The 27,388-nt window shown below is 36.1% G+C and overlaps 3 protein-coding genes across 6 annotated transcripts; 2 read left to right on the top strand and 1 right to left on the bottom strand.

Moving 5' to 3' along the window:
• The first annotated feature begins 2,294 nt into the window (after positions 1 to 2,294).
• On the top strand, positions 2,295 to 13,911 carry gnb1b (guanine nucleotide binding protein (G protein), beta polypeptide 1b). 2 transcript variants are annotated; one of them, XM_023404525.2, is made up of 11 exons: positions 2,295 to 2,668; positions 7,635 to 7,743; positions 7,863 to 7,901; positions 8,000 to 8,106; positions 8,394 to 8,457; positions 9,562 to 9,724; positions 10,249 to 10,315; positions 10,432 to 10,633; positions 10,795 to 11,011; positions 11,158 to 11,273; positions 12,201 to 13,911. In XM_023404525.2, exons 2-10 carry the CDS (start codon positions 7,687 to 7,689, stop codon positions 11,262 to 11,264), a joined length of 1,023 nt encoding a protein of 340 aa, XP_023260293.1. In that variant the 5' UTR covers positions 2,295 to 2,668; positions 7,635 to 7,686; the 3' UTR covers positions 11,265 to 11,273; positions 12,201 to 13,911. The 2 variants fall into 2 exon arrangements, with proteins under 2 accessions (XP_023260293.1, XP_023260294.1); XM_023404526.2 differs by lacking the exon at positions 2,295 to 2,668 and adding an exon at positions 3,468 to 3,566.
• A 1,629-nt stretch (positions 13,912 to 15,540) lies between these two features.
• Positions 15,541 to 21,175, top strand: tardbpb (TAR DNA binding protein b). 3 transcript variants are annotated; one of them, XR_015437145.1, is made up of 6 exons: positions 15,541 to 16,313; positions 17,310 to 17,473; positions 17,564 to 17,713; positions 17,819 to 17,989; positions 18,076 to 19,141; positions 19,802 to 21,175. XR_015437145.1 is itself a non-coding variant. In XM_023404523.2 (5 exons), the coding sequence occupies exons 1-5, from the start codon at positions 16,073 to 16,075 to the stop codon at positions 18,565 to 18,567; spliced, it is 1,209 nt and encodes a 402-aa protein (XP_023260291.1). In that variant the 5' UTR covers positions 15,541 to 16,072; the 3' UTR covers positions 18,568 to 19,737. The 3 variants fall into 3 exon arrangements, 2 of the variants coding, with proteins under 2 accessions (XP_023260291.1, XP_023260290.1); XM_023404523.2 differs by lacking the exon at positions 19,802 to 21,175 and having other exon boundaries at positions 17,564 to 17,704; positions 18,076 to 19,737; XM_023404522.2 differs by lacking the exon at positions 19,802 to 21,175 and having other exon boundaries at positions 18,076 to 19,737.
• cenps (centromere protein S) lies at positions 20,576 to 23,274 on the bottom strand. The gene is made up of 5 exons (XM_023404524.2): positions 23,049 to 23,274; positions 22,652 to 22,775; positions 21,214 to 21,247; positions 20,983 to 21,049; positions 20,576 to 20,770 (listed from the first exon to the last, which is right to left on the bottom strand). The coding sequence occupies exons 1-5, from the start codon at positions 23,082 to 23,084 to the stop codon at positions 20,657 to 20,659; spliced, it is 375 nt and encodes a 124-aa protein (XP_023260292.1). The 5' UTR covers positions 23,085 to 23,274; the 3' UTR covers positions 20,576 to 20,656.
• Positions 23,275 to 27,388: the final 4,114 nt, after the last annotated feature.

Genomic DNA, 27,388 nt, shown 5'->3' with positions numbered 1-27,388 from the left:
AGTGAATCTCATGAAAGCAGACAACCAAATAAGGAGGTACTTAACTCCAAGAAGTTATTTCCAACATTGCAATGGGAACATTAAGAATTTCACATTTGTTTCACAAGGGGAAGAGCTTTGAATGTTTGTACACCATATGACTCAAATGATCTTCGGTGTTCACAGAGCTTGAAGGGAGATACCAAGTAAGCCTAAAGGATAATTGTAATTCATCTTAAGGTTTTTTGGACTTCATATTTACATTAGCTGGTGGTCAGTAAATTAACCATTCATAAAAACAAACCAGAACAAACATTTTATCCTATATTTCATTGTTGTACAGCCGTGATGAACACTTAACCAGGAATAGGGCATAGTTTGACTGAACCACTATATGATAGTGAGGATGACTTACATCCTCACAGAGTTTGCTGTAACAAACGAGAGAAGGTTTGGATCGCACTTGCAGAAACAAAGAATGAATAAATGATTATGATAGTCAGGTTCACTCGCTAAAGTTGCCAGATTTCACTCAATGGAAAATAAAGTTTACTTGATACATGAAAGGGTTTAAAAATGATAGGCCCAAAGGACAGTTCTCTTTGTTTTAACAGTGGTGCTACATATGCTGGCAATTTGAATACAGACAGATTAGAACTTGTGTATCCTCAAAGAAAATGTTTTATGATCAAGCAAAGCAATGCAGAAATATTGTTTTCCTACTGCTTTTGCATCCTTGCAACCAAATTAATTTGCATGTCATAGTCAAATGGTTATCAAAATTCTGCTGACAAGCCATAATGAAAATGGTCCATAGCCACTGCCATTTCATTTCACTCCATGTGTGAGGTGATTAAGAGGTCTTATAAAGCTTATAAAGATATCCCATTTATTACTCATTTTACATGTGGTAAAGATTATATATGCATTTTGTAGAAGATTGTGAAAATTCAGTTTAAAAGACAGACAAAAAAATGGTCTTTTTACATAGGCAAACTCAAAATGATATATCTTACAAGTACTTCTCTACATCTTTGTACTAAGTGAACCTAGTGGTGGTATTTCTTTGCCAACTAGCCTACTGTTTCCAAGGTCAGAAGTGCACATTCAATCTCAGCTTCATGTCTTCACTAGCAAAAATAACAGCACAACAACATCTGATACAAGGTTTAGTGATGTAAGATAGCAGTGGCTGTTTTATGGATGGATGTAAAAAAGGGGATGAAGGAGGTTGTTAGGTATAGGCTGGTCAAGGACAGATGTACAGGAGGGTGGCAGGTTGCCACTGTGTCACCTGAGCATACTTCGAGCCTGAGACACTATCTAAAGAAGAGAGAGAGAGACAGAGAGACAGAGAGAGAGAGAGAGAGAGAGAGAGAGAGAGAGAGAGAGAGAGAGAGAGAGAGAGTGAGAGTGTGTGTGTGTTTCTGTCACAGGCAAAACTGGGGACCAGTTAATTTGGGATGGGGAATAAGCTGATGTTTTGGTCAGTGGTTATGGTTAGGGTAAGAGTTAGGGTTAGACGAGTAGTGATTATGATTATTATCATGGCAAGTCTCCAGAACACAAATGAAGAAGATTGAATGAAGTCTATGTAATGTCCCAAAACTTGACCTGTGACCACGTGTGCATGTGTATTAATAAACTAAGTATTGTTTGTGTAAGTAGTGTATCTATAGCAACGAATTCCACCTAGGAAGACAGCTGTATGTCTATCCGACAAACTTCTTAACAACCAGAAGTAGGCCTAACTGTATTGCATATAGATGAGTGACTGGCCAGGGAAATGGATGTATGTTTAACTGCAACAACCTCCTAGATCTGATCCAAAAAAGGACCAATAGCTTAACTAGTGAGGTGCTAAAGTGAGAGGTGTTTTTTTAAAGAGATCAATATGATTGGAACACATAAAAAAATTAGTGAGTAAAAAATCTTACAGCGAAAACACATAAACATCAAATTACACTGTCCTGATTTGCTAAAGCCATTTTATGTTGCCACTGCTATTATAGAGAGCCCTGCTGAAATCATTAATACCACTTCCTTCTTTAGAAGCCAAGCTGGGGCCCGACTGATTCAGCCTTTCAGTCCAACTGGTTTGCGGGGGGGTGGACAAACGAACACCACGTTCACTGTTAGTCTACTCTAATGAAATGCACATATACCAAAGAAGTGCTTAACACTGTTCAGCGTGACTGGAAACGCTAACATCTCCAGCTGTAGATAAAACAACTATCGATGCTTCTCTTCCCATCGCTGCTGCAGCGTGGGGTTTCCCGGTGCTAACTGCAGGGTTACCGCGCCCATCTCGTCGTTCGATGGCCGGGCGAGAGTGTCACTACGCAAAGGGCAGATGTTAAGTTTGACAAAAAAGAGAGAGTAGACTGTCTTGTTGACTTATAGTGACTTTAAAGATTAGCGTTTTTGTCTGCCTGGGCAGTGTCTTCAGTACAAGGCTAGTGGGTGTGACTCCCTCCCCCCTCCCCTCTCCGGTTGGTTGACGGAGGTTGTCAAGCTCCCTAGCCGTAGCCTGCGTTCGGGAAGGGCTGCTCCTCGGAAAACTAACGCTAGCTGGCTAGCTAGTTAGAAAGCTAGCGTTGTGGTGTTCGTTGATGCGTGGATCGGAGGTATACGCCGTCTTGTTTTCCAGTCAATGCCAAAACGCAAAAACAAACGCAAATTGAATCAGGTAAGGTGAAATAAGGCGAGGATCGTGCTAATTTCATATCTTTCACATTATCTGTTGATACCATTAGCTGATGAATTGTGGCAGAATTTAACTGCCCGGGGGTGGGGTAGCAAGCGATGGCTAGCTTCCTAGCCATTTAGTTAGCTGCGGTTAGCTAACGTTAAGTTGGCTATTTTATAATAAGCAAATACAAGTAGCTAAGATACAAGGGTGTCTGCAGCAGTGGGCCCTGGCGCTCAATATTTGCGGCGGATAAGCAGATTGCTACAAAACCTATCTACCCGTAACTGGCTTACACATCCAGTCAATTGAGTTGGGTTAACTACTGTTAATGTTAGCAAAGCTTCTGGCTGGCGTTGAAGTAACGTTAATATTGGCCAGTGAGGCTTGATGCCAATGATGGCCCAGCGGAGGTGCTCTTTGGCCTAAAATACAGTACTTAAAGTACTGGATAGTTAATTGCCAAAATGTACTTATGGTAACTAGGATGTTAATGTTAACACCTGAAGCTTGATAGTTAGTATCGGGTCTCTTTGTAGGTCTACTCGAAATCTTACATTTAAAGATGTTGCTGTCAGTTGATGATGACACACTGGGTTGGGCTGGAACAATAAACGTCCCGTAAACAAATTAACAGCAAATATTGGTTAATGGCGATAGTAGATAGTGCAGCAGCCAGCATTACTAGATAACTTTAAAATTGCACACAATATAAATATATATGTAACAGCTACACTTTGTTAGCGTGAGTTGTTGTAGCCGCGTTAACACCCTTTTTTTTTTTTTTTTTTTTTTTTTTTTTTTTTTTTTTTTTTTTTTACAAGCCGAACTAATAAGTTAGCATATTGCTGCCTCCCTGCAACGAAACGGCCGCGCCGGTGCAACGCCTTCAACTTAGGTTAGTAACGTTAGTTAGTTATATACCACCAGTTAGCTAACTGGCAGTTATGTAGCGATGGATGATAGATGGTCATGAAAAATCACCCGCATCTATTGCATTTGTTGCTTAACTGAAGTCAAGCAGGCCATCGCCGCCCGACCTTGCAGTTTTTACAGGCTCGGGTCCACTAAAGGATCAGGGAGCCAAATAAATATACCGATACGTCGTAATCAAATCAGTTAGGCACTGTCGGGTTTAATGAGATTGTTAGTATGTAAGTAAGTGGATTTCTGGAGGCCAAGAAACCAGCGAGGTTCTATGTTTAACCACTGTTGGCTTAAAAGCTAACTCCATAGCACTCCATGTAATTGCGGAAGAGCAGCAGAGTCTGGTTATGTTATTTTGCATTAGATGCTGCCAGCTATTGAGTTTATCTGCCTGAAATTCAGCGGGTCTTAAGTGAGATCGATTTTGCTTTTCAACTAGACGTTGTTAAATCACAACTGAATTTGTTGCTAACACGGTGACTGAGTACATTGCTTTCTCGAATACTAGCTCTGCCCTGCCTGCAGGCCTACACTGCCAAGCCTGCTAGCAAGCTAACTAGCGGACAGCAGTCTGCAAGATGGCGTTTAGCTGCATCTTCTCAGATTTCTATCAGTGCAAGTCATATTATCGTTACACTGAGCAGCGTTCAGTAAATGTAGAAATTAGATTACACTGTCAGATACCAATACTCCAAATCCTCAGTATTTTGCCACATCATGGGGCTGAGTTGGAATCAAATTTCTCCTGAAATGTGTGTAACCTCTGTAGACCAACCTAATAAACAAATTAGAGTAACAACCTGACTAAAACAGCTATCTGGCAGCTATTCAAATATAATGCAAACTATTTTACTGTTGAACGCAAATCAAAGTACTGCACACAGTCGCTAAGTCAACTATCAGTACACTACATACAGTGTTGTGTGAACCTCTGCACATAAATCACTTAGAAAATATATATGCTAGGTATATTCATGAAATAGATTTGTACTTGTATTATCTTATATCTGTCATATATTGCTATGACGTGTGCCAATTGTGTATGCAATTTGCAAATGAATTTTATATATACACGAGTTCTTTGAAAATGCATCTTCATCTTAGTTTATTACAGAAAGAGAGGTACTAATTGTACAGTATGTGATCATACTGGACACAGAGTTGTATCAGGCTTGTGATTTCACTGGCAGTGTGAAAATCCTGGCACTTGTTTTAAGCATGTTGTGTGTAAAAGAAATAAGATTAAACTCATCCTTTTATGATCGGGAAAACATATTTCTAATGCCTGGGTTGGCTTTGCCAGCTGTTTATGTTAGTGGACATGGATAGGATTAGAGACTCATTGACTGAGGATTTTAGCTTTTAGGATTATGGAGTTGCTCAGTGATATTGCTGGTTATGGCTTTTTCTATGATCCAGCTTTAGCTGTGAAACATTGCATTATCATTGTTTAACAGTGCAGATAAGCTGACTTGTCCTTTGAGAACATATGTATACTTACGGACTGCAGCGAGAGATACATTTTTTAGGATTTTAATTGAAAGTGTAGAAGACACCTTTTGAAAGTAGCAGGCACAGACTGCACTTAAGGGACCTGAGAACAGCTAGTGAGCTACAACTCCAGGCTGTTTGCCACTGCTCATTGTTTATCATGCAGTCAGCTGACCCTGATCAGGCGCTTGGAAAGGAGAAGTGATGAGGGAGAGGAACTCCTTAACTGTAAGCATCCACAGAGGTCAATGGGAAATAAAATTCAGAATGTGGAATATTTAAAGCTCAGACCTATAGAATGAGTCCAGGCTATCCCACCTTTTGATTTACCACTGCAGTTTTAGGGTTTGAATAGAGAGAGTCAAGAATCAAAATTAATTGCGTCATGTTGTAATTTGATTGAGAGCCCAATGTTTGTGAATTCAATATCACTGAAGAGCATTTTCATATTAATAACCATTAATATTATGGAAATCTGTGAGGTTTAACTCAAAAGCCTTAAATTTGTTCAATCAGAGTTGCAATTGAAAACTAAATGATTACTTCAGAGATCAATTTAGTAATTTTCTTTTATTAAGTCATTATTTTTATTATAAAATTGCACATAGTTGCATAAATGCATGAGAGGTTTTTTATATTGTGTTTTCTGTCTATTAATTATGCTGCAAAAATACTATCATATACTACATGAGTAAACTTGAATTTAACTTTCACACAGAAAAAAATTGACAATATTATAAAATCTAAACTATATTTTCAGAGGTCTTCAAGGTAAGAATGGCATTCTGCTGTTACTTGTTGATACTGTATAATAATTACATTCCTGACACGTTTATTATTAGATTAATGAGTGTAAGAGGATAACCTGCGTTAAAAAGGTCAACCAGTTAGAGGACCGTAAGGACAACGTAGTCAGGTAGATAAGTTTTTCAGTCCTGTCCTGAAACCTCCAGTGACATAGGCCTACTGATTGAAACACACCAGGTAAGGTAACTGGGATGGCAAGGTTGTAAAACTGAATGGTGCTCTGTTATTTAGAAATGGTTACATCTGCATTAAATTTTAGTCTCATTGTTTTGTTTTTTGAAGCTACGAGGCGCTATTTAAGGTCTCATAGAAGGCATCTTACATAGACTGTAGTTTATATACAGTAAATGATGCAAGTGCCTATTTATTTAAAAAAAAAAAAGTGTTGTCTGAGTCTAATACTAACAATGTTAGGTTAAACATCCCTAAAACATTGCCTTTTAAAGTTTTTAAGGCAGTTTTTTTCAGTTGATTCACCAAGGTTCTTCCTGTAACTCATCTGTAGAAAACTCTAATTGATGTTTTGGGTCTAAATTGTGTGTGACTACTCAATTTTAACCAGTTTCTTGGGTGTACTCGGAAATCACATTGTCTGGTTTACCAAAAATGTGTACCACCTTAAACATACACACACATTAAGGGTATGATTAGACATCCATTTCCTAATGTGTTCCTGTTCGACACACTTGAATAATTTATAGGATAGATCTGGGCACAGGGTCCATTTTCCAGGATAACAGGAGTTGGTAAACGAACAATGAGTTTGTTCACAACTACCGACTTTATTCAAACTAACACAGTATATTAAATTGATTTAGCCATTCACAAACATTGTTTACGGTCATGTTGCTACGAGGTTGTTGCATTGTTACATTTTTCCATAAACTGTACCTTTTTATTGCTTTAAATAAATGGACTTGGAATTTGCATGTCAAAGTTGTAAAATTCTAATCAGTGATGTAACTAATGGATGAATTTTCTTATTCTTACTCAGAATTTTACCTTTCATTTTGATAAAGGAAATCTCAAAATGTAATTTCCATAGAGTGTTGTTTCATACAGAATAAATTAAGTCAATGTGTTGAACAGGACAGGTAATTATAGCTTGAGTATTTGCCATGATTTTCTGGCTCTCCTATAATAACTGTGTTGAAATAATATAATTTTTTACTAAAATTTTTTTTTTGATAAATGAGACTTGAAGTAGTTTAAGATACGTTTGTTATATTGGGACTCCGCTACTTGGATCATGACTTAAATATCTAAAATGTATTTGTTAGATGAACTTTGAGTGTGTTCAAGGCTTTGTATTAATATAAGTGGCTTATTGATCACTTGGCTAAAATTCGGAGTATCCCTGGGATTGAGGTCAACAGGATAATGACCGCTTTTCAGATCACTGGAAAGTCATGCCTTAACAGGATTTGTCTGGCAATCTAAATTGTGTGTCAGGATTATGTTAGTGACATTGAGGTGGGAAAGTACAGTCTGGTTAAACCATGAACTGTACATTACATATATTTTAGGTGAACAGTTCAGTCAATTGAAAAGTCAATGACAGTGAGCTGGCTGAAAATACTCTCCTCTACTATTACCTTCTGCTGTTAAGAGATTTGGTTGTGACTAAGACAGGTTTAGACAAACTTTCATGTTTGGTTGAAAATATGTATAAATAATACCTTAAATTTAAAATGAAGAAGACTGTGAATGATTCAAGTGCTTTCTCTTTATTCTTTTTTAGATCAACAAGTGCCCCAGTAGCTGGAGTAAGGTAATTGAAAAAGCAGGCTAAAATGAGTGAACTGGACCAGTTACGCCAAGAGGCAGAGCAGCTCAAAAATCAGATCAGAGTGAGTAACAAACACTTTTCTATATGCTATACCACCAATTATCATTAAAGATACCAATTACAAGTCTATACAATCAAAATTTGACCCTGCTCTAAAGATTTGACTTCTCTTCTTTTCAGGATGCCAGGAAAGCATGCGCAGATGCCACACTATCACAGGTAACATTTGACATTAGGATCTGTCGCTTAGGTTGAAAAGCATTTGGTCTGAAAGTAACCTGAGGACTTAATTTTTTTTGTTGTTTGTTTTTTTCCAGATCACAGCTAATATTGACCCCGTTGGACGAATCCAGATGCGTACAAGACGAACGCTGCGGGGTCATTTGGCTAAAATCTATGCCATGCATTGGGGAACAGATTCCAGGTAAACTAAATGCCTTATGACTCATGGTGTATAGGGAGATTTATTTATGTTGCATTGTGTCCTTGTTTCATGTCAAATGTTGAGCAGAGTGCAAAAGTTAGACTACGCCTAAATTTAAGAGTTGTTACACTGATTACATCATGTTTTTCAGCAGTTTGGCAGGCATCTTTAGCCTGCAGTCCTTCTTCCTCAGTTTTTGGCTTATGATTTTAGATAAAAATAGATTTTGTGTGACAACTGCGATTGTTGTTGTGGTGGTGTTTATATTGCTGTTCTAATTTTTGTAGGCTCTTGGTCAGTGCCTCTCAAGATGGCAAACTCATTATTTGGGACAGCTATACCACAAATAAGGTAAGTTGTGTGATTTTAAAAGGGGTTTAATGTACTAATGGTTGAATCTGAACATGTCAATCTGTAATTGGAAAGTAAAGTAATAACAGCATCAGCTTGGACTTTCATATAAAGCTAATGTCAGTGTCACCATCTACATGCAAATAAAGTAATAGTTGCTGCTTTTTTGAAACTTTGGGCTATTGCAGGCAAAGTGAATACAAATGAATGAGGCGGGCATTGTTTCTCTCACTTGACTGTTTTATATTTTGAGACCTGCACCTATTTTTGTGGAACTCATAAGGTTATATTTGAATCAGAAGGAGAAACTAACTAACTCTGCCCATGCTGCATTCATTTGGAATATATTCAAAAGGGTTACATATCAGCTGAGAGAGAGGCATTTGTGGCCTTGGGGCTGATGTGTTTGGTGTGCAGTTAGTGGGGTGGGAAGTGGATCACAGTTTGTGTGCCTAATAGGTAATTTGGACTTTTACACCACAAAAAAAAAATTAACAATAGAAAATGATGCTCTGTCAAATTTTAGAATATTGAAGATTTTGTGGTGACATGGAAAAAAAACATTTACATTGAATTTGATACAGCAGGCAATAAGTCCAGCTGGGAATTAAAAGATTAAAGGGTCGTTTTCCAATGTATCTCTAGACCTACTGAGAAGATTGCAGGCCAGATTGAGGTCAGAATTGTATATGGGATATCTTAATGCGTATAGGGGCTCACAAATAGAAACACTGCTAGTCACAGTCTTTGTTTAATTAAGCTGCCACATTATGCTGTCTATGAGAGCCAGTAAGTAGAAGCTTATTGACTGATATATGCTATCATGTTTCAATCAAAATGGAAGTGATATGGGTGTGATTATACAGGATGTTGTTTAATGCCTATGGGGCACATTCTGGACTCTGTTCTCAGTTCACTTGTTCTTGTTACTTTGGTCATGAGTGCTTCACTTCACTGGATGTCACTCTGATTTTGGGCTTGGTGCACAGGAGCAGTGGGTGTCAAAATAACAGGTCTAGCAGTAGAATTAGTTAAACCTTGAAATTTATAAGTTGGATAGATAACAAATGTATTTGTGTGTGTGTTGTCACCTTGATTATATAGGTTCACGCCATTCCTCTTCGATCTTCCTGGGTCATGACTTGCGCATATGCACCTTCAGGAAATTATGTGGCCTGTGGTGGCTTAGACAACATCTGCTCCATTTACAACCTGAAAACACGTGAGGGGAATGTACGTGTGAGCCGTGAGCTTGCTGGACATACAGGTACATGATAATGTATATGATGGTATATGGTATATGATGTACACACATGATTGATTAAAGCAAATTACAAAGAGTGGGTTGGTGAAAATGGATTGCAAAAGTAGAGTTTCAGCTTAACTCTACTCAACATGCTGAGGCCGGTATGTTGCATGTAAAAACATCGATATTTATAAATTGAATTAGTGGATCATTGGTTAAACCTAATTTTAAAATGTATTCACAAGCACCCTCAAAATTTGTGGGAAATAAAGACTTTTTACCTTTTTAATCTAATCTATCCTTTGTGATAAACGAAGAGATTTGGTGCCAAAAGATGGAAAGTAAATAGAGTAAGACACGGAGAAAAATACAAAATTTAAGATGTTCTAAGATCTTACAGCTGACCTATTTACTGTAAATACTGATGATGCGTAATTGCGCAAATATGAGAGTTAAACATACGCTAGTTATTAACAAACTGCTAGTTAAATATCTGACATGCAGTTCCATATTCATGTATGTTCTATTGCTTCTTCGAATATTAGGATACCTGTCCTGTTGTCGCTTTCTTGATGACAACCAGATTGTTACAAGCTCTGGAGATACCACTTGGTAAGTAAAAGGATTCCCTACATTTAGTTGCATTACTGGGTTGATTATTAAATCAATATTTTTTGTGTAAGAGCTAGGAAGTTGGAGAAATGCTAAACAGATATTTTATTTTACAGTGCACTTTGGGACATTGAGACTGGCCAGCAGACAACCACATTTGCTGGACACACAGGTGATGTCATGAGCCTGTCATTGGCCCCTGACTCACGGTTATTCGTCTCTGGTGCTTGTGATGCCTCTGCTAAACTCTGGGATGTTCGAGAGGGCATGTGCAGACAGACATTTACCGGCCATGAGTCTGACATCAATGCCATCTGTGTAAGTTATTGACAAAATTCAGAAATGTACTTTTTTTCAAATTTTTCTTTGGAATTGCAAATTGGAATGTTATTCTTTTTTAAAAAGTACTATACAGACGTACCTTTTTGTTAGTGTATTCTTCTGTTGTGCATTAATGAGCTCTCTTTTGTACTTTTTAGTTCTTCCCTAATGGCAACGCCTTTGCCACGGGCTCCGATGATGCCACCTGCAGGCTGTTCGATCTGCGTGCTGATCAGGAATTAATGATCTACTCTCATGACAATATCATATGTGGAATCACCTCTGTTGCATTCTCAAAGAGTGGCCGTCTTCTCCTGGCGGGATATGATGACTTCAACTGCAACGTGTGGGACACACTAAAAGCTGACCGTGCTGGTTAGTTATTGAAGCATGATCTCAAATAGCAGCCCTATTTTCTTCATGTTACAAAAATACTTAACATACAAAGCAACAAAGATTATTTACTTGTTTGCTCATTTTTAGTCATGAAGACTAAGTTATAAATGTTGTACTTTTTCTAGGTGTGTTGGCTGGACATGACAACCGTGTTAGCTGCCTGGGAGTTACTGATGATGGCATGGCAGTTGCAACGGGATCCTGGGACAGTTTTCTGAAGATCTGGAATTGAAGTCTGAAGGTTCTTCTTTTTTTTCCTTTTTTTTTTTTCTTTTTTTCTTTTTTTTCTTTTTTTTTTTTTATTGTTTCACATTTTCCTACATTTGTACTTAAAGCTATTCCTCGTAAAAACCTGTAGTTGCACGTCTGCCATAGCCTCATTTTTTTGCCTGGCTGGAGTAGAAGGTGATGTGCTGATTGTGCTACTTTTGTTGCCTTACAGGTATAAAAGAGTTGTGGGTTCAGTGAAATGTCTTTCTGTTTCTTTTGCTGGTCTGCATATTTGAGACACTGTTAGCTTGAATGGATCTTGGCATTTTCTTTTGACTCTCGTGATCAACACAACATTCTTGCCCCTACATTTACAGTAAGCTTGAGATAATTGTCAGGGCACCTTCAACTGCTTTTAGCATTAGTTTAAACTTAATGTTTTTTCATACAGGACATACGGGCTGTACAGAAAACAAACCCATCTGGTGGATATACACATATTGTATTACAGTGGTCAATTAGCGCACCTCAGATAGACATTGTCAGCCATTTAGTCATATCAAACTTAACTCGGATAATAGTAGTTTTTAATAAGTTGAAGTTTGTTGCTGTAATGACGTTGCTGCCCTAAGAACTATAGAAAAAAACAATCAACTGACGTAAGGTTTTAACATATTTTTTTTTTCTTACACTGAATTCTTAGGGTGAGGGTTAAATGTAAATATTACATTTTGCAGGCTTGACAAAAGGCCAAAAACTGTAGCTTGTTGAAGATGTACGTATAATGAACACAAGCAGCCTTTTGCATTCTTATGTCAATCTGTGTGACTAGAAAGCTTTTTGTTAGATCTTTGCCCATTAGGTCTTACATATTCACTTGACATAAGGTTAAATTAGCTAAATTGTAGATCAGGTTAGATTAGTTAAATTCTAAATTTCATTTGTCTTTGTTTCCCAGATGTTCTTTTAACTCCAAAGTTGACTGGAAGACCATTACAACTTCAGAATGTTCACAGCATCTTCTTCAACACTGTTTAAACTGACTTGGACACCACAAAAACGAAGGGAAACCAATGCCTTTCCTACACAAAGAAGAGCACAATTGTTTATCACCTAGTTAAGAAAGGATCTCCTGTGGTATCAAATCAGAAACTTGCGCATTCCTTCTTGGACCATTTTATGTTACCTTGAAAGAGAAAACAACACTATCATCCCATGCAAATGTGTGCGTCTTGAAAGCAAATGTTGGAGTGTAATTGTACAAATTATTTAACTTTTTTTTTTTTTTTTTTTTTTTTTTTTAAGAATTCTATTCTGATGGTTTGTTATTCTTGATGGCTTTCTTTTTTGTCATATTTCTTTAGTGGTTTTAGATATGTTTGAATTACAGCTTGTCTTTCTAATCCAGTTAAATCATATAAGACAGATGAGAGAAAACATGCAGAAGTAAAAGCTTGGATCATATTACACGAGCAGCTTTCAAATTGTCCATGATGTATTTATATACTAGCTGTTTTTGTTTCATCACAGCCTTTTGCACATGAAGAAGCTTTGCCTCTCAACTAATACTATGTTAACTAACCAAGCACATGCTATAAGTTATGAATGCTCATTCCAGTACAAAAGGAGTTATTACGAGTAACTTATCCAGTTAACCCCCTTAATTCTTGTACATGCCTTTGACTTTGGGTGGGAAGGGGTGGGGTAGCAAGGTAGGTGCTGAGATAATTGGGGCATGGCTGGATTTTATTATATGGATGGGGGATTGTGTTTAGTATCCACTTTGAGTGAAACACCTCACCTGACTAAATAGACACTTCCTTTGCTTGGGACTGCAGTTGCAACTCTGTGAATGAAATGTACAAATCAATGTCTGAAAATAATGGTCTGATGTTTTAAGTTAAGACATTTAATTTTGTCTGCCATGAGTTAATTTAGATGTGCATGCTGTAGACTTGCTTTCAATGGTGCAAAAATCCTAGATTTTCTTTTGTTTCTGAAAAGGAGAGTAACCTATTGATTGAACTTAATAGAAGCCAATTTTTTTTGGCTCAAACTCTGCATACATCATGTACTAATACTGGTAACGCTATGCACCAGAGTGAGCAAGAATGGAGAAAGACTTAATATTGACTGCGTACTTAGTGTAAATTATGCTTACCAGTTCTATTGATGCCAATTTTTGTAATAATTATAACAATCATTGTGAGAATTCTATCCTTGAGAAGTCCTTTTCTCTCCTTCAAATCTTCACACTCAATGGAACAATAATGTCCTCACATACTGTCCATACTAAAACTTTTGTACATTTTTTTCTTGGTCTTAAATTGAAAATCAGAGCATCTGAATGACAACATTTCACTGTATACAGAAGCACTTTTGTTAAAGTTGTGACATATTTTCACTTTTCTTTTTTTTTTCTGCGATGATGTACAATAAATGTGATGTATTCGTGTGTGGCCACAAGTGAAAATGCAATTCAACTGAGATGGATTCCCTTTTCTCTTTCCATTAATATTATAGAGCTCTGCACCCTTATGTACCTTTTCACTTTTTGTATTTCATTTCAGTCTGTTGGTGTTCCACGGTGAGCTGGATGCAAGATAGATACTGTACTAAATTGTACTGTTATTGATTGAAAAATGTAATAAAAAGCTGTTTGAGATCTCTTTTTGTTGTTGAGTTGAATCCAAAAGCAGCACTGAATGATTGTTTTGTAATGTAATGGAGCCTGTTACACACCCTTCACCATATTGATGCATAGTTCAGATTTAACATTTCTCAGCTTTGTGACTAATAGTAGTTGTGCAGAAATAGCTTCACTACTGTTTAAAGAGGACAAGGATTAAGATGGGGCAAGTAACAAAATTTAAAAGTAAAAACCAACCAGTTGCATGCAAGTGTACAATTTAGGTTTACTTGTTTTAGAACAAAATGGTTTGATGATTGTGGGGGAGCTTTCCCATTATTTAAAACCATCAAATACTCATTGTCCACTTCAGTCATTTAGCTCTCATCTGTTCAGACGGAAAAAAAACCTTTATGACAGGACAAAAGTATTGTTGTAATCGAGGGTTCATGGATTATAGTTTACTGTTTCTTTATACCTTTCCCTTGCAGCAGCTGTAATATTTTTACAAACATACTTTTACAAGGTGTGGTTTTGATATATTTGCAGCAATTCTCCTCTTTAATGTGAAAATGGCACATAAGTTGTTTGCAGATGACCAATTAATCTTGTTGGATAGCACTTGAGCAAGATAACTTCTAGGACTTAACTTATACTTGCCTTTGACTTTTTCTTTTAATTGTATATTTCCATAATGCTTGAGTAATTTGAAGATTTGTTTGGTAAATAATTTTCTTATTAATCCCATGAAAAAAATTTAGTAAACATATCAGTGAGAGCAGTTACACTTGGTGATGTGTTCCTACATTATGATGAACATGGGCACTAAAGTTAATTTTGGGTCAGCCTCATACCTCCTGCTGCAAATACTATAAAATAAATTTGAGGAATTTTATTTTGATGTTTTTTTGGATCTCATGATGATAAAGAAAGCAAAAATATAATATAATAACTCCAGCCTAAAAAAAAAAATTAAAACAGCATTTGATGGCAATTTACTTTATAATCTTGGCGCAAACCAGTCCTCCTGTGGCAACAATGAAATGTTGTGAAATGAAAAATGTTTGGAAATGTGAGATAACGACTCACGTTAGTTACTGTTGAACATCAAGTTGTCTGCTTTCATCTAAAAATTAACCAAAGAAAAGTTGATTCAATAATTCAACATTTACATGCACCTGACAGTTATACCGCTTTGACGCAGCGGTTAACGGTGATGACACCCCCCTCTGGATTGATACAACACAAAAAAACGTTTTAAATTGCAGGTATATGCCTTAAATCATAATTTGTATTCGTGACATTTAACGCCATGGACTGAAGACTCAGCTTTAGAATTCGTCAGTATTTGATTGTTCTCTGCGAACCGCCATCTTCCCATCTCTGCCAACAAACGTTGCAACTACCGGAAGCTGCTGTCGTGGATGTACCAAACGTGCTCCCTCTCAAGGGGAGGTTACAAAATAAAATGTATTATTAACATTAAAATAAGACGAGTTGATGACGTTCCATATACGAACAAACACATATTGTAATTTCAGTGTTGTTTTACTACTTTATACTGAATACTGATTTGGTTTCTGGCTACACTTAATACGTGCCTTAGACACATTAACCGCTATGAAATGAAACTGTCCAAACTAATGACGTAGTTCCGTCTTTGCTTAGATAATGCCATCTTTGTAGGCCTGGCAAGGCGCTTTCATTTTTCACCTCGTGTAGAAAAATATTTTTCTAAGCTATATTTCTTACTTTGCATTTAGGACGAGACTAGTGCTTTGTTGAAGTTGTAGAACTTATTAGGCCTGCGCAAGCCATTTTGAAGAAATCGTTTTGTGGATCAGTTAGCGGGGGACCGTGCGCAGTTTTCGTTAAGAATCACGTTTGAACTGTCGTCGTCCGGTGTTGACGCCACAGATCCCCGTCCCAGCGAACAAAGGAACAGTAAGGCCGATGCACGCTTGTTAGCCCTGCCCGGGGGAAACATTATTTATGAAATAATTTAAAATTAAACCCACGCAATTTTGTCATAGTACTTTTACTTGAGACGTCTTTGTTTCAAATAAAACAAACCAATTAGCCTGACTCATTCAGTCATATTAGCAGCATCGGCTAGGGTTAGCCGCAATTGTGGACAAGTAGCAAGCTAACGGCTAACTTCGGCATTGTATTGAGTCAAACAAGTTTTCTTTTTGGGGAAAATGGCCGAAGTATATATTCGAGTAGCAGAGGAGGAGAATGAAGAACCCATGGAGATCCCGTCCGAGGATGACGGTACTGTTCTGCTTTCAACTGTGGCAGCTCAGTTTCCAGGAGCGTGCGGCCTGCGGTTCAGGAGCCCCGTGTCTCAGTGCATGCGGGGAGTACGTCTTGTGGAAGGGGTCTTGCACGCACCAGAAAACGGATGGGGCAATATCGTGTATGTTGTGAACTATCCAAAAGGTAGGTATGGATACTTTGTGCACACTTAATCTGTGACTAAACACTTTATCTGAACAGGTGGCCAAATGTAATGTTATTTATAATTTATGATGTAGCTTCAGCACACTGAAAATAGATGAGAATGACTTGACGAGTAAGTTTGTCCACGCCCACAGAAGTGCGCTCTGAGGCGGTAAATCCATTCACAAAAGAAGCATAACAAGATCAACATGCATATTATGCACACCTTGCCAAGGCTTATATAGCAGCCCAACAATAAATCGGTGTATATGCAGGTCTTGTTTTAATTTCATTTACAAAGGTCTTGACTAATTTTCAAGCCTACCGTGGGCTGCAACTAGCGTTTGTTTTCCGTGAGTTTAGCAATACTGTCAGGAAAATCAAAATTACTGATTCTCCAGATCCCTAATCATATATAAAATCCATATGTGGATCTCAATTAGTTTAAAAAAAAAAAATTTAACTATTAAACTCCATTTCTAGTGCATACCTAGGTCATGATTAATTAATTTATTATTAGGAATCAATGTTGCATACTGCCAGGAAGTACTGCCACAAATGTGATAAGCATCTTTAAATTCATGCATTTAAGTAAATCTAGGTCTTAATCATCCCTACTTGTTTTCATTGAAATCTTACATACTTTTCCCAGTTTGAATGTGAAACGGGTATGGAAACGCAATTGATGTGGTTTTAAAGGTCTTACACAAAAGTTGCTGACCCCTACAGACAACCTGTAAATACTATCTTCGTAGAGGTTATATGTTTTGTTGACTGTTAAACTATAACTATAGAGAAGTTTTGATTTGAATTACAAGAAACATTGAATTATACTGGTCAGAATTTTAGAAAACACCCATAAGTTTACTGTCAGACAAATAATTCGCACCACCAACTACAGCCTCTAAAATTACATGAGTGGGAAGCCGAAAGTCATATCTTATCACTGTCTGTCAGGCTAAAATTTGAATTAATTCCCCTCTGTTGATCATGTAGACAACAAAAGGAAAATGGATGAAATAGATGCCTCCTCTGCTGTGAAAATGAAGAGAGGGGATATGAAGACATCTGACCTGATTGTACTGGGTCTACCTTGGAAAACAACTGAGCAAGATTTGAAGGATTATTTCAGTACATTTGGAGAAGTCATCATGGTTCAGGTATAACATTACTAGTATCGATATAAAACCCATTTATGTTTTGGGTTGTGTGCAGTGACAATTGATATTCATTGTTATTTTATCCTCCAGGTAAAACGAGACGCTAAGACTGGCAACTCTAAAGGATTTGGCTTTGTGAGGTTCACTGAGTATGAGGCTCAAGAAAAGGTGATTTCCCAACGCCATATGATTGACGGGAGATGGTGTGACTGCAAGCTCCCTAACTCGAAGGTGAATATGGTAATGTCCATGCATATACCCACACATAATGGGAATGTACACTGTGTTAACGTTGTTATGAACACACTATAACCTATAGTATTTTTTTCCCTTTTTTGTTTACAGCAAGGTCCAGATGAGCCACTGAGGAGCCGCAAAGTTTTTGTAGGCCGTTGCACAGAAGACATGACCACAGACGACCTACGGCAGTTCTTTATGCAGTACGGAGAAGTCACAGATGTCTTCATTCCCAAGCCATTCCGTGCTTTTGCCTTTGTCACATTTGCAGATGATCAGGTATAGTATTGAGTGTGTAGAAAGTGACCTTGTTTTAGTGGTACCCATGTCCAGATGATCTGATTCATGTCTTTTTTTTCTCACAGGTTGCCCAGTCTCTCTGTGGAGAGGACTTAATTATCAAAGGTGTCAGCGTTCATATCTCAAATGCTGAACCCAAACACGGCAATAGGCAGTTTGACCGTACAGCACGGTTTGGGAATGGTTTTGGAGCGCAAGCATTTGGTAGCAGCCGTAGTGGGTTAGGGAGCAGCACTAACAGTAGTCTGGCTAATTTTGGCTCCTTCAGTCTGAACCCTGCTATGATGGCTGCTGCTCAGGCTGCTCTGCAGAGTAGTTGGGGGATGATGGGTATGCTGGCAAGCCAGCAGCAGACATCCACCTCAGGCAGCACCTCCAGTGGAACAAGCTCTAGTAGGGACCAGAGTCAGTCTTTCAGTACAGGCAACAGCAACTACGGCACCAGCTCAGCCAGTCTTGGCTGGGGAACAGGGTCAAACTCTACAACCAGCGGTAGTGGGTTTAGCTCAGGTTTTGGGTCCAGTATGGAGTCAAAGTCATCTGGGTGGGGTATGTAAGTTAAGTGTTTGTATGGTAAGTATTGTGAGAAAGATGAGTCTTTTCAAAATTTATTTCTGGTGTTAATGCGTATCTGAAAACTTAACACTTTTTGTGGAAGATGTTTTGTACATTTGGAAAAAATGCTAAAGATTTAATTTAGAAAGTGTTGAAGTGAATTGTTTACCAGGATGTCCGACTAAAGTGCTATTTTTGATGTCTCATTTGTTTGTATCCATTTCAACTGGATTCTCTAATGCATGTATTGTGAAATGTGATTATAACCATTTTGAAAATGCATGAATGTTTGTGATTCACCATTATCTGGATTTGTCATCAACCTAAAAGGCAATCTTGCATTGGGAAGAATCTGGTTGAAACCTAAATGTTTTAAGTGCAACTTTATTTGCAGTCAAGTTCTGTGGAAAAGCCTTCATTGAAATCTCTTCTGCAGTTCACCTCTCTTCCATTTTCCTGTGAGGAAGCTCCTCTTTGGCAGCATTCTTGGGGTGATATCGGTATCATTCTCCCTCTTCCCACCTGTAAATGCTATGCCATCAAAGAACGGCTTCACTCCGCATGTTCTAAGAGACGGTGGGTGTTTTCACTTTTATCCACTTTTAAATGGAAAGAACTGCGCAACTGACATTTTAAGAACTGATGAGTGCGATTGAGGATGGCTTGTGGCGAAGAGTGAAGCGATGAGTGAGCGAACGGAGAGACGCGTGTAACGGACTGGTTGTGCGGTGAAAGAGCCCAATTTGACTGCTTTTTGAGTGTGTGAGTGGAAGCTGCAGATGCTACGAGCGCCTCCCCTAACATGGACATTCTTTAATTAGTACTTCAAGATTTTTTTTTTTAATCTTTGCAAGTTTTTCCTTACTCTTAAGTATGTCGATCAAGTGCAGAAATATCAAAATGTAGTGGAATGTTGTGATGAATATTTGTATTGCTTATATTATCTGATTTGAATGCTGTATGGTGTGTGCTTTCATGTTACCGAACTGATCTGTAAGTGTGTACTTGATGTGGATGACACCTGCTGAAGACTCTGGGGGACGCGAGTGATAGTGTGAGAACGTGGAGTGGTGTGTCCAATGGTTCCCAGTAGCTCTTGTTGTTTGTGGGGTGTTTAAAAACATGTCAAATGAAGGGAGTTCTCTAATAAAGTTCATTTGAATAGATGCTTAGTTGATATTACTTGAGTCAATTTGTCAAATAAAAAAACAAATCTAATTCGATTCACATATCTAGGGACCTTGGGCTCTGCTGGTCGAGGTCTCCGTTTGAACCCTGACTGAAGTCTGTTCTGAAGGACGAAGACGGAAGTTCCAACACTTTCAGTGTGTGGCCTTCTCAGACATGACATGGGGTAGTACCTGTCTTTTTGCTGCTTTTAATGGCTTGTCAGAGTGAATTATCCTTTATATTTTTCACAGATACATTTAAGGTTAGATGGAAGTTATTGGGGGGGGTCTTTGTCTTTCTTTTAACCTTAAACAGATAAACTCAGCAATGTGGCATCACCTCTCTGAACGATGTTTGTCCCCAATGTGGCTGAAGGAATAATGACACATTGCTGAGCCTTGGAATTGGTGATGGGGATTTGTAGATGAGCTTGTACGTTATGGGTAATTCGCCAGACAGTCTGAACAGTCTCAAGTTGTCCCTAAGTGCAAATCAACATATCAATAATTCTTACACTTTAAAGGAGAAACACGTTAAGTAGAAAACTAACAGTTTAAACCACTTAAATGCAAGATTAAGTCATCTTTAGAGTCTGTGTAGTAAGTAAGTGCCACTTTGGCAATGCTTAAAAAATTGTTTATCAGTTGTTTAGCACTGGTCATTTTCACCAGTGCCAAATGTACTATTATCTGACATTTCATAAGCTTGTCCCTGAATAGATAAGTTATTTGTCTAAATGTTCAGAAAGTTTTGATGGAATTACTGTAATTGTAAGAAAAATTACAGCTGAAACAAACCCATAAAAGAATGACATTGGCACTTTTGATGACACTTAACAAATTGTCATGTATTAGTCAGCTTTCATGTTTATTTGAATGTTGGGCACAAGTGAGACACTGCTGGTCTGCCTGTGTCTTGTCCTTATTCTCTGCTTTCCTCCTCAGTTTCTCTGCTCTTCCTCTTCCCAGTATTCTTCTTTTTCAAATCCTTCTGCTCCTGGTTTAGTTCTTCACTTTTATTTTGTATGTAGATGGACTGAAATAAATAAAGAGAAATTAAACATTAAGTTTGCTGTCTGCTGTAAAATATATACCCCTACACAGTTACAGTATACTACTGCATTTTTAGGATGAAATTACAATGTTTTTGAGCAGCCGACCATGACTAGCCTAAGTACATGGGTTTCATTCCGAAAAAAGATAGCATACATAACTAAGCGCTGTATAATTCCCCTTGAAATAACTCACCAATGCAGTGCTACGACGGGCTGCAAGCTTTACATCTTCTGCAGTCACTGTGCTTCTTTTAGCATGCCTGAAAAAGTTAAGACATGACACTAGTTTTACAAGGATGGTTTAAGACAAAGGAACAAAAGACCTCCCCAGGTATTTTGACTATATTAAAATGTCAGTACTGTTAATATATATATATATATATATATATATATATATATATAGTAAAAAAAAAAAGATTCTCACCTTGCAAAGGCCTCCAGGTCTTTGGCAAATATATCTGAAAAAAAAGTCAATGCTAACAATGAGATGTTGAATATAGATTGCCTAAATTGTCAAACTGCATTATAATGAATATCGTTACTAACATTCAGAATATTTTTTTTAGTTAGTTACATATAGAGGAACTATTCGTTGATGAATCCATTGACAGAAAAATAATGAAACTATTTTGATAATTGATTGTCATTTTGTAAGAAAATATGTCAAAATTCTCTGGTTTCAGCATCTCTGATGTGAATAATTTGTAGTTTTGTAGCATTCTATGACGATAAACTCAATATGTTTGGGTTTTGGACTGTTTATTGGACAAAATAACATTTGAAGACATCACTTTGGGAAGTTTGGATGGACATTTTTCACAGTATATGGACATTTTACTGACCAAATGACTAATCTATTAACTGAGAAATTAACTGACAGATTAATCGATAAAAACCGCGGTTACAGTAACAGTAATTACATGTATTTCTGAGTCTATGTGAACTAAACTGGATAACTTTTGTTCTGTCATGATCACATCTTTCAAAATTAATTGAAAATCAGATCACCAGCAAATCTCTGAATTTATAGCCCTGTTTGCACATTTTTACATACCATTTTTTAAATAACACAATTTGCAACATTTTACTGTTAACATTTTGCAAAAAAAAAAAATCCCCCTTCAGTTGAAGACCTATCCAGGTGATTTTGTTTTTCAAATTATATGTATGAAGGATCTGTTCAAAAAGTTTTTATATGTAAACACTGATCCAGCCACATATGTGGCTGACAGAGGAATGGTCAGGAGCTGGAGAGGAGTATGCTATGTGTGGTGGCAATGCAATGAATGCTGGATGATTGAACATTTCAGCAGAGGGGGTAAATGGGGCATACAAAGATCCTTTGGCTATTAGAGGACAGAAGGTGTGAATTGGTAAATTTTGGCCAAATGCAGAATACAGCGTTGTGTGGCCCAGCTTTACATTGATTGTAAATCTATCCTGTACATGTGTGTATGGTGTATATACATGCTTTTTGTATTACATTACTAGAATTACTTTAGTTTTATTTTGTGCATTTTGGAATTACTCTGAAAAAAGTCAAAAATAAAATGTATTGAAGCACACTGTAAGATTTCTTATTTGTTTCTGTTACTTATTCACAAAGGTAGCACATCAGATTCTCTGCAGCCCTTTTCCAGAAGTTATGTGGTCAAACAGATCTTTGTGGAGGTCTACCCAATGAGTTAAACACCTCACTAAAAAGACTAATTATGTGTCTTATGTATTAATGTTTTCTGTATTAAAACTTGTCTCTGTGAGTTTGAACTAGGAGTTTTAAATTCATGCCTATGAGTTTTAATGGAATTTTTACTGCATGTGTCTTGGGACAGGATGAAACTAGTATCTTTGTTGACACCCACCGCATTGTCTGAATGTTGTCTCAGCTATTGCTGCTACGACTTGTCGACTGAACTCTCTCCGGTGGTCCTCTCCCGTCTTCTGACACAGACGACCCACAGTATAGTGTACTGCTGCCTTTAACCTCTAAAATTCAAAACATATCAGATTAGAAGAAATCAAGAAGGTGCTACATACTTCAGCCAGAGCTTCTGTTCGAAGTAATGTCATAAGACACTCAAAAGAGCACAACAAATTTAAATAGAACGACGAATGGATAAACCAATTAAAACTTGAATAATTTTTAAGTTTTTGTTAAAATCAACATTATGAGTCGATGAGCGCCCTAGCATCTGTGTCCCCACAGCTAATAGTTAAAACTAAGTTAATGTTATTCTCTAAATCTATAACTGTTCTTACCTGAAGTGTTTCGTCTTTATCAACTGACATTTTCATGTGAAGAAATTTAACCAACCACTTGAACAAAAACGACTTGCGCCACCACGATGGCTGCTGCTGCAACAAAGTGACGAGGCCACAGAAAGTCTCACAGAGTCCGGGTATTACACAAAATATCAAGACGAAACATTTTCAAGTAATTTGCTCGACGGTAACAATCAGCCCGAAAAAGAAAACTCCCGGCACAAATTTAGCAAGCAAACCAACGACTGAGATTCTTCCATTTTTTAATGAACAATTTTTATACCATCATCTTGTGGTTTGGAGGAGGTACTGCAGCTTTACCCAGTCACTGATCAAATCAAGTTAAACGCCCTAGCTGTGCTCTGTCAATAGTCAGTGGTGGAAAGCCAGGTGTTTGTAACTGTAATGCCTTACTATACTATGACCTTTTTTATACCCTACTATACAACGACTTTTTATGCCTAACTATACTGTAACATTTTTATGCATTGATATTTTGACTTTTTTTTTTTGCCTTTTATGTTGTTTCTATGACATTTTTATGCCTTTCTATAAAATTCCTTTTTTATTCCTTTTTTATTCCTCACTATACTATGACATTTTTATGATTTACCATACAATAACTTTTTTTATGCCTTACTCTACTGTTAACTTTTTATGCCTTAGTATAGGATGATTTATTTATGAGTAGTAATGATGGAAAAGTTGTTGGGAACATCTCCTCACAGTGAGAATGTTGTGGGTTCAAACTCCAAGCATGGGGCCTGTCTATGTGGAATTTGGATGTTCTCCCTGTATAGAGTATACTATGACGTTTTTTGACCTTGTTATGCCTTACTATACTGTGTCATATTTGACGTTTATTCATGCCTTAATGTACTATAAAGTTTTTATGACATTTTATGCCTTACTATACTATGACGTTGTTTGATGTTTTTATGCCTTACTATACTGTGACTGTTTTTGATGTTTTTATGCATTACTATATTATGACATTTTTATGAAATTTAATGGCTTACTATACTTTGTATTTGATATTTGAATGTCATACTGTACTATTAAGTTTTTATGGTATTTTTTGCCCAACTATACTGTGACATTCTTTGGCATTTTTATGCTTTATTATACTACGACTTTTTTATTCCTTACTATACTTTGTTGTATTTGATAATTGTATGCCTTGTTGAACTATGAATTTTTATGCCTTACTATACGATCACGATTTTATGATATTTTCTGCACTTCTATACTGTGACATTTTTTGATGTTTTTATGCCTGACTATACTATGACATTTTTTGACATTTTATGCCTTATTATACTGTGACATTTTTTGATGTATTTATTCCTTACTATACTATGACTTTTTAAAGAATTTTTATGCCTTACTATACTATGACTTTTTAAGCCTTAACATACTACTACATTTTTATGACTTTTTATGCCTTACTATACTATGACTTTTTCAGCCTTTACATACAATGACGTTTATATGACTTTTTATGACTTACTATACTATGACGTTTTTATGAATTTTTATGCCATACTATACCATGACATTTTTATGACTTTTTATGCCTTACTATATTATGACGTTTTTATGACGTTTTTATGCCTTACTATAAATACTGTCGTTTTTATGACTTTTAATGCCTTAACATACTATGACGTTTTTATGACTTTTTATGCCTTACTATACTATGACGTTTTTATGCCTTACTATACTATGATGTTTTTATGACTTTTTATGCCTTACTATACTATGTACGTTTTTATGACTTTTTATGCCTTACTATACTATGTCGTTTTTATGACTTTTTATGCCTTACTATACTATGACTTTTTATGCCTTAACATACTATGACGTTTTTATGACATTTTTATGACGTTTTTATGACATTTTTATGACATTTTTATGCCTTACTATACTATGATGTTTTTATGACGTTTTTATGACGTTTTTATGACATTTTTATGCCTTACTATACTATGACTTTTTATACCTTACTGTACTATGACTTTTTATGCCTTACTATACTATGACTTTTTGTGCCTCATCATACTATGACGTTTTTATGCTTTACTATATATACTATGTCGTTTTTATGACTTTTTGTGCCCTACTATGTCGTTTTTATGACTTTTTATACCTTATTATACTATGTCATTTTTATGACTTTTTATGCGCTATGATACTATGTCGTTTTTATGACTTTTTATGCCTTAACATACTATGATGTTTTTATGACTTTTTATGCCTTAACATACTATGACTTTTTACGCCTTACTATACTATGTCGTTATTATGACTTTTTATGCCTTACTATACTATGACCTTTTATGCCTTACTATACTATGACTTTTTTATGACGTTTATATGCCTTACTATACTATGACGTTTTTATGATGTTTTTATGCCTTACTATACTATGACGTTTTTATGCCTTATTATACTATGACGTTTTTATGACGTTTTTATACCTTACTATACTATGTCGTTTTTATGCCTTACTATACTATTACGTTTTTATGACTTTTTATGCCTTACTATACTTTGTCGTTTTTATGACTTTTTATGCCTTACTATACTATGACTTTATGCATTACTATACTATGACCTTTTATGCCTCACTATACTATGACGTTCTTATGACTTTTTATGCCTTACTATACATTGATGTTTTTATGACTTTTTATGCCTTACTATACTATGACTTTTTATGCCTTACTAAAATATGACTTTTTATGCCTTACTATACTGTGACGTTTTTATGCCTTACTATACTATTACGTTTTTATGACTTTTTATGCCTTACTATACTTTGTCGTTTTTATGAATTTTTATGCCTTACTATACTATGACTTTTTATACCTTACTGTACTATGACTTTTTATGCCTTACTATACTATGACTTTTTTTGACATTTTTATGCCTTAATATACTATGATGTTTTTTGACTTTTAATGCCATACTATACTATGACCCTTTTTGACGTTTTATGCCTTACTATACTATGACCTTTTTTCGACGTTTTATGCCATACTATACTATGACGTTTTTTTTTTTATTTTTATCCCATACTATACTATGAAGTTTTTTTGGCATTTTTATGCCTTACAATACTATGTAGTTCTATTCTATACAATGACATTTTGATGACCTTTTATGACTTGACATACTATGACGTTTTTATGACTTTTTATGCCTTACTATACTATGACGTTTTTATGACTTTTTATGACATACTATACTATGACGTATTTATGCCATACTATACTATGACATTTTTATGACTTTTCATGCCTTACTATACTATGACGTTTTTATGACTTTTTATGCCTTGCTATACTATGACTTTTTATGCCTTACTATACTATGACTTTTTATGCCTTACTATACTATGACTGTTTTTGACATTTTTTTGCCTTACTGTAATATGAAATTTTCATGACATGTTATGCCCTGCTATACTGTGACATTCTATGCCTTACTATCCTATGATGTTTTTTGAACTTTTTATGCCCTTATATACGATGACATTTTTTTGTTTTTTTTTATGCCTTACTATGCTATGATGTTTTTTGATGTTTTTATGCCTTATTATACTGTGAATGTTCTTGGCGTTTTTTTGCCTTCCTATATTATGATGTTTTTGTGAAATTTTATGCTTTACTATACGTTTTAGTATTTGATAATTGTATGCCTTGTTGTACTATGAAGATTTTATGACTTGTTATTAAATAAAATTTTCATGACATTTTATGCCTTACTATACTATGGCGTTTTTTGACATTTGTATGCCTTACTGTAGTATGAAGTTTTCATGACATGTTATGCCCTACTATACTGTGACATTTTATGCCTTACTATACTACGATTTCTTAAAATGTTTTTATGCCTTAATATATTAGTTTTTTGGCATTTTTATGCCTTACTATAATATGACTTTTTATGCCTTACTATGCTATGACGTTTTTATGACTTTTCATGTCTTACTATACTGTGACGTTTTTATGACTTTTTATGCCTTACTATACTATGACGTTTTTATGACTTTTTATGCCTTACTATACTATGTCTTTTTTACTACGTTTTATGTGCTTATTCTACTATGACTTTTTATGCTTATCTAACTATGACTTTTTATGCCTTACTGTACTATGACTTTTTATTACTTGATATACTATGACGATTTTATGACTTTTTATGACTTACTATACTATGACTTATTTATGCCATACTATACTATGACGTTTTTATGACGTTTTTATGCCTTATTATACTATGACATTTTTATGACTTTTTATGCCTTACTATACTATGACATTTTTATGACT

Source organism: Seriola lalandi, unplaced genomic scaffold (assembly GCF_002814215.2).
Source record: "Seriola lalandi dorsalis isolate HSWRI2012SDOR001 ecotype SW California unplaced genomic scaffold, Sedor1 jcf7180002054246, whole genome shotgun sequence".
Taxonomy (NCBI): Eukaryota; Metazoa; Chordata; class Actinopteri; order Carangiformes; family Carangidae; genus Seriola; species Seriola lalandi.
This window is presented reverse-complemented; position numbering and strand designations above follow the sequence as displayed.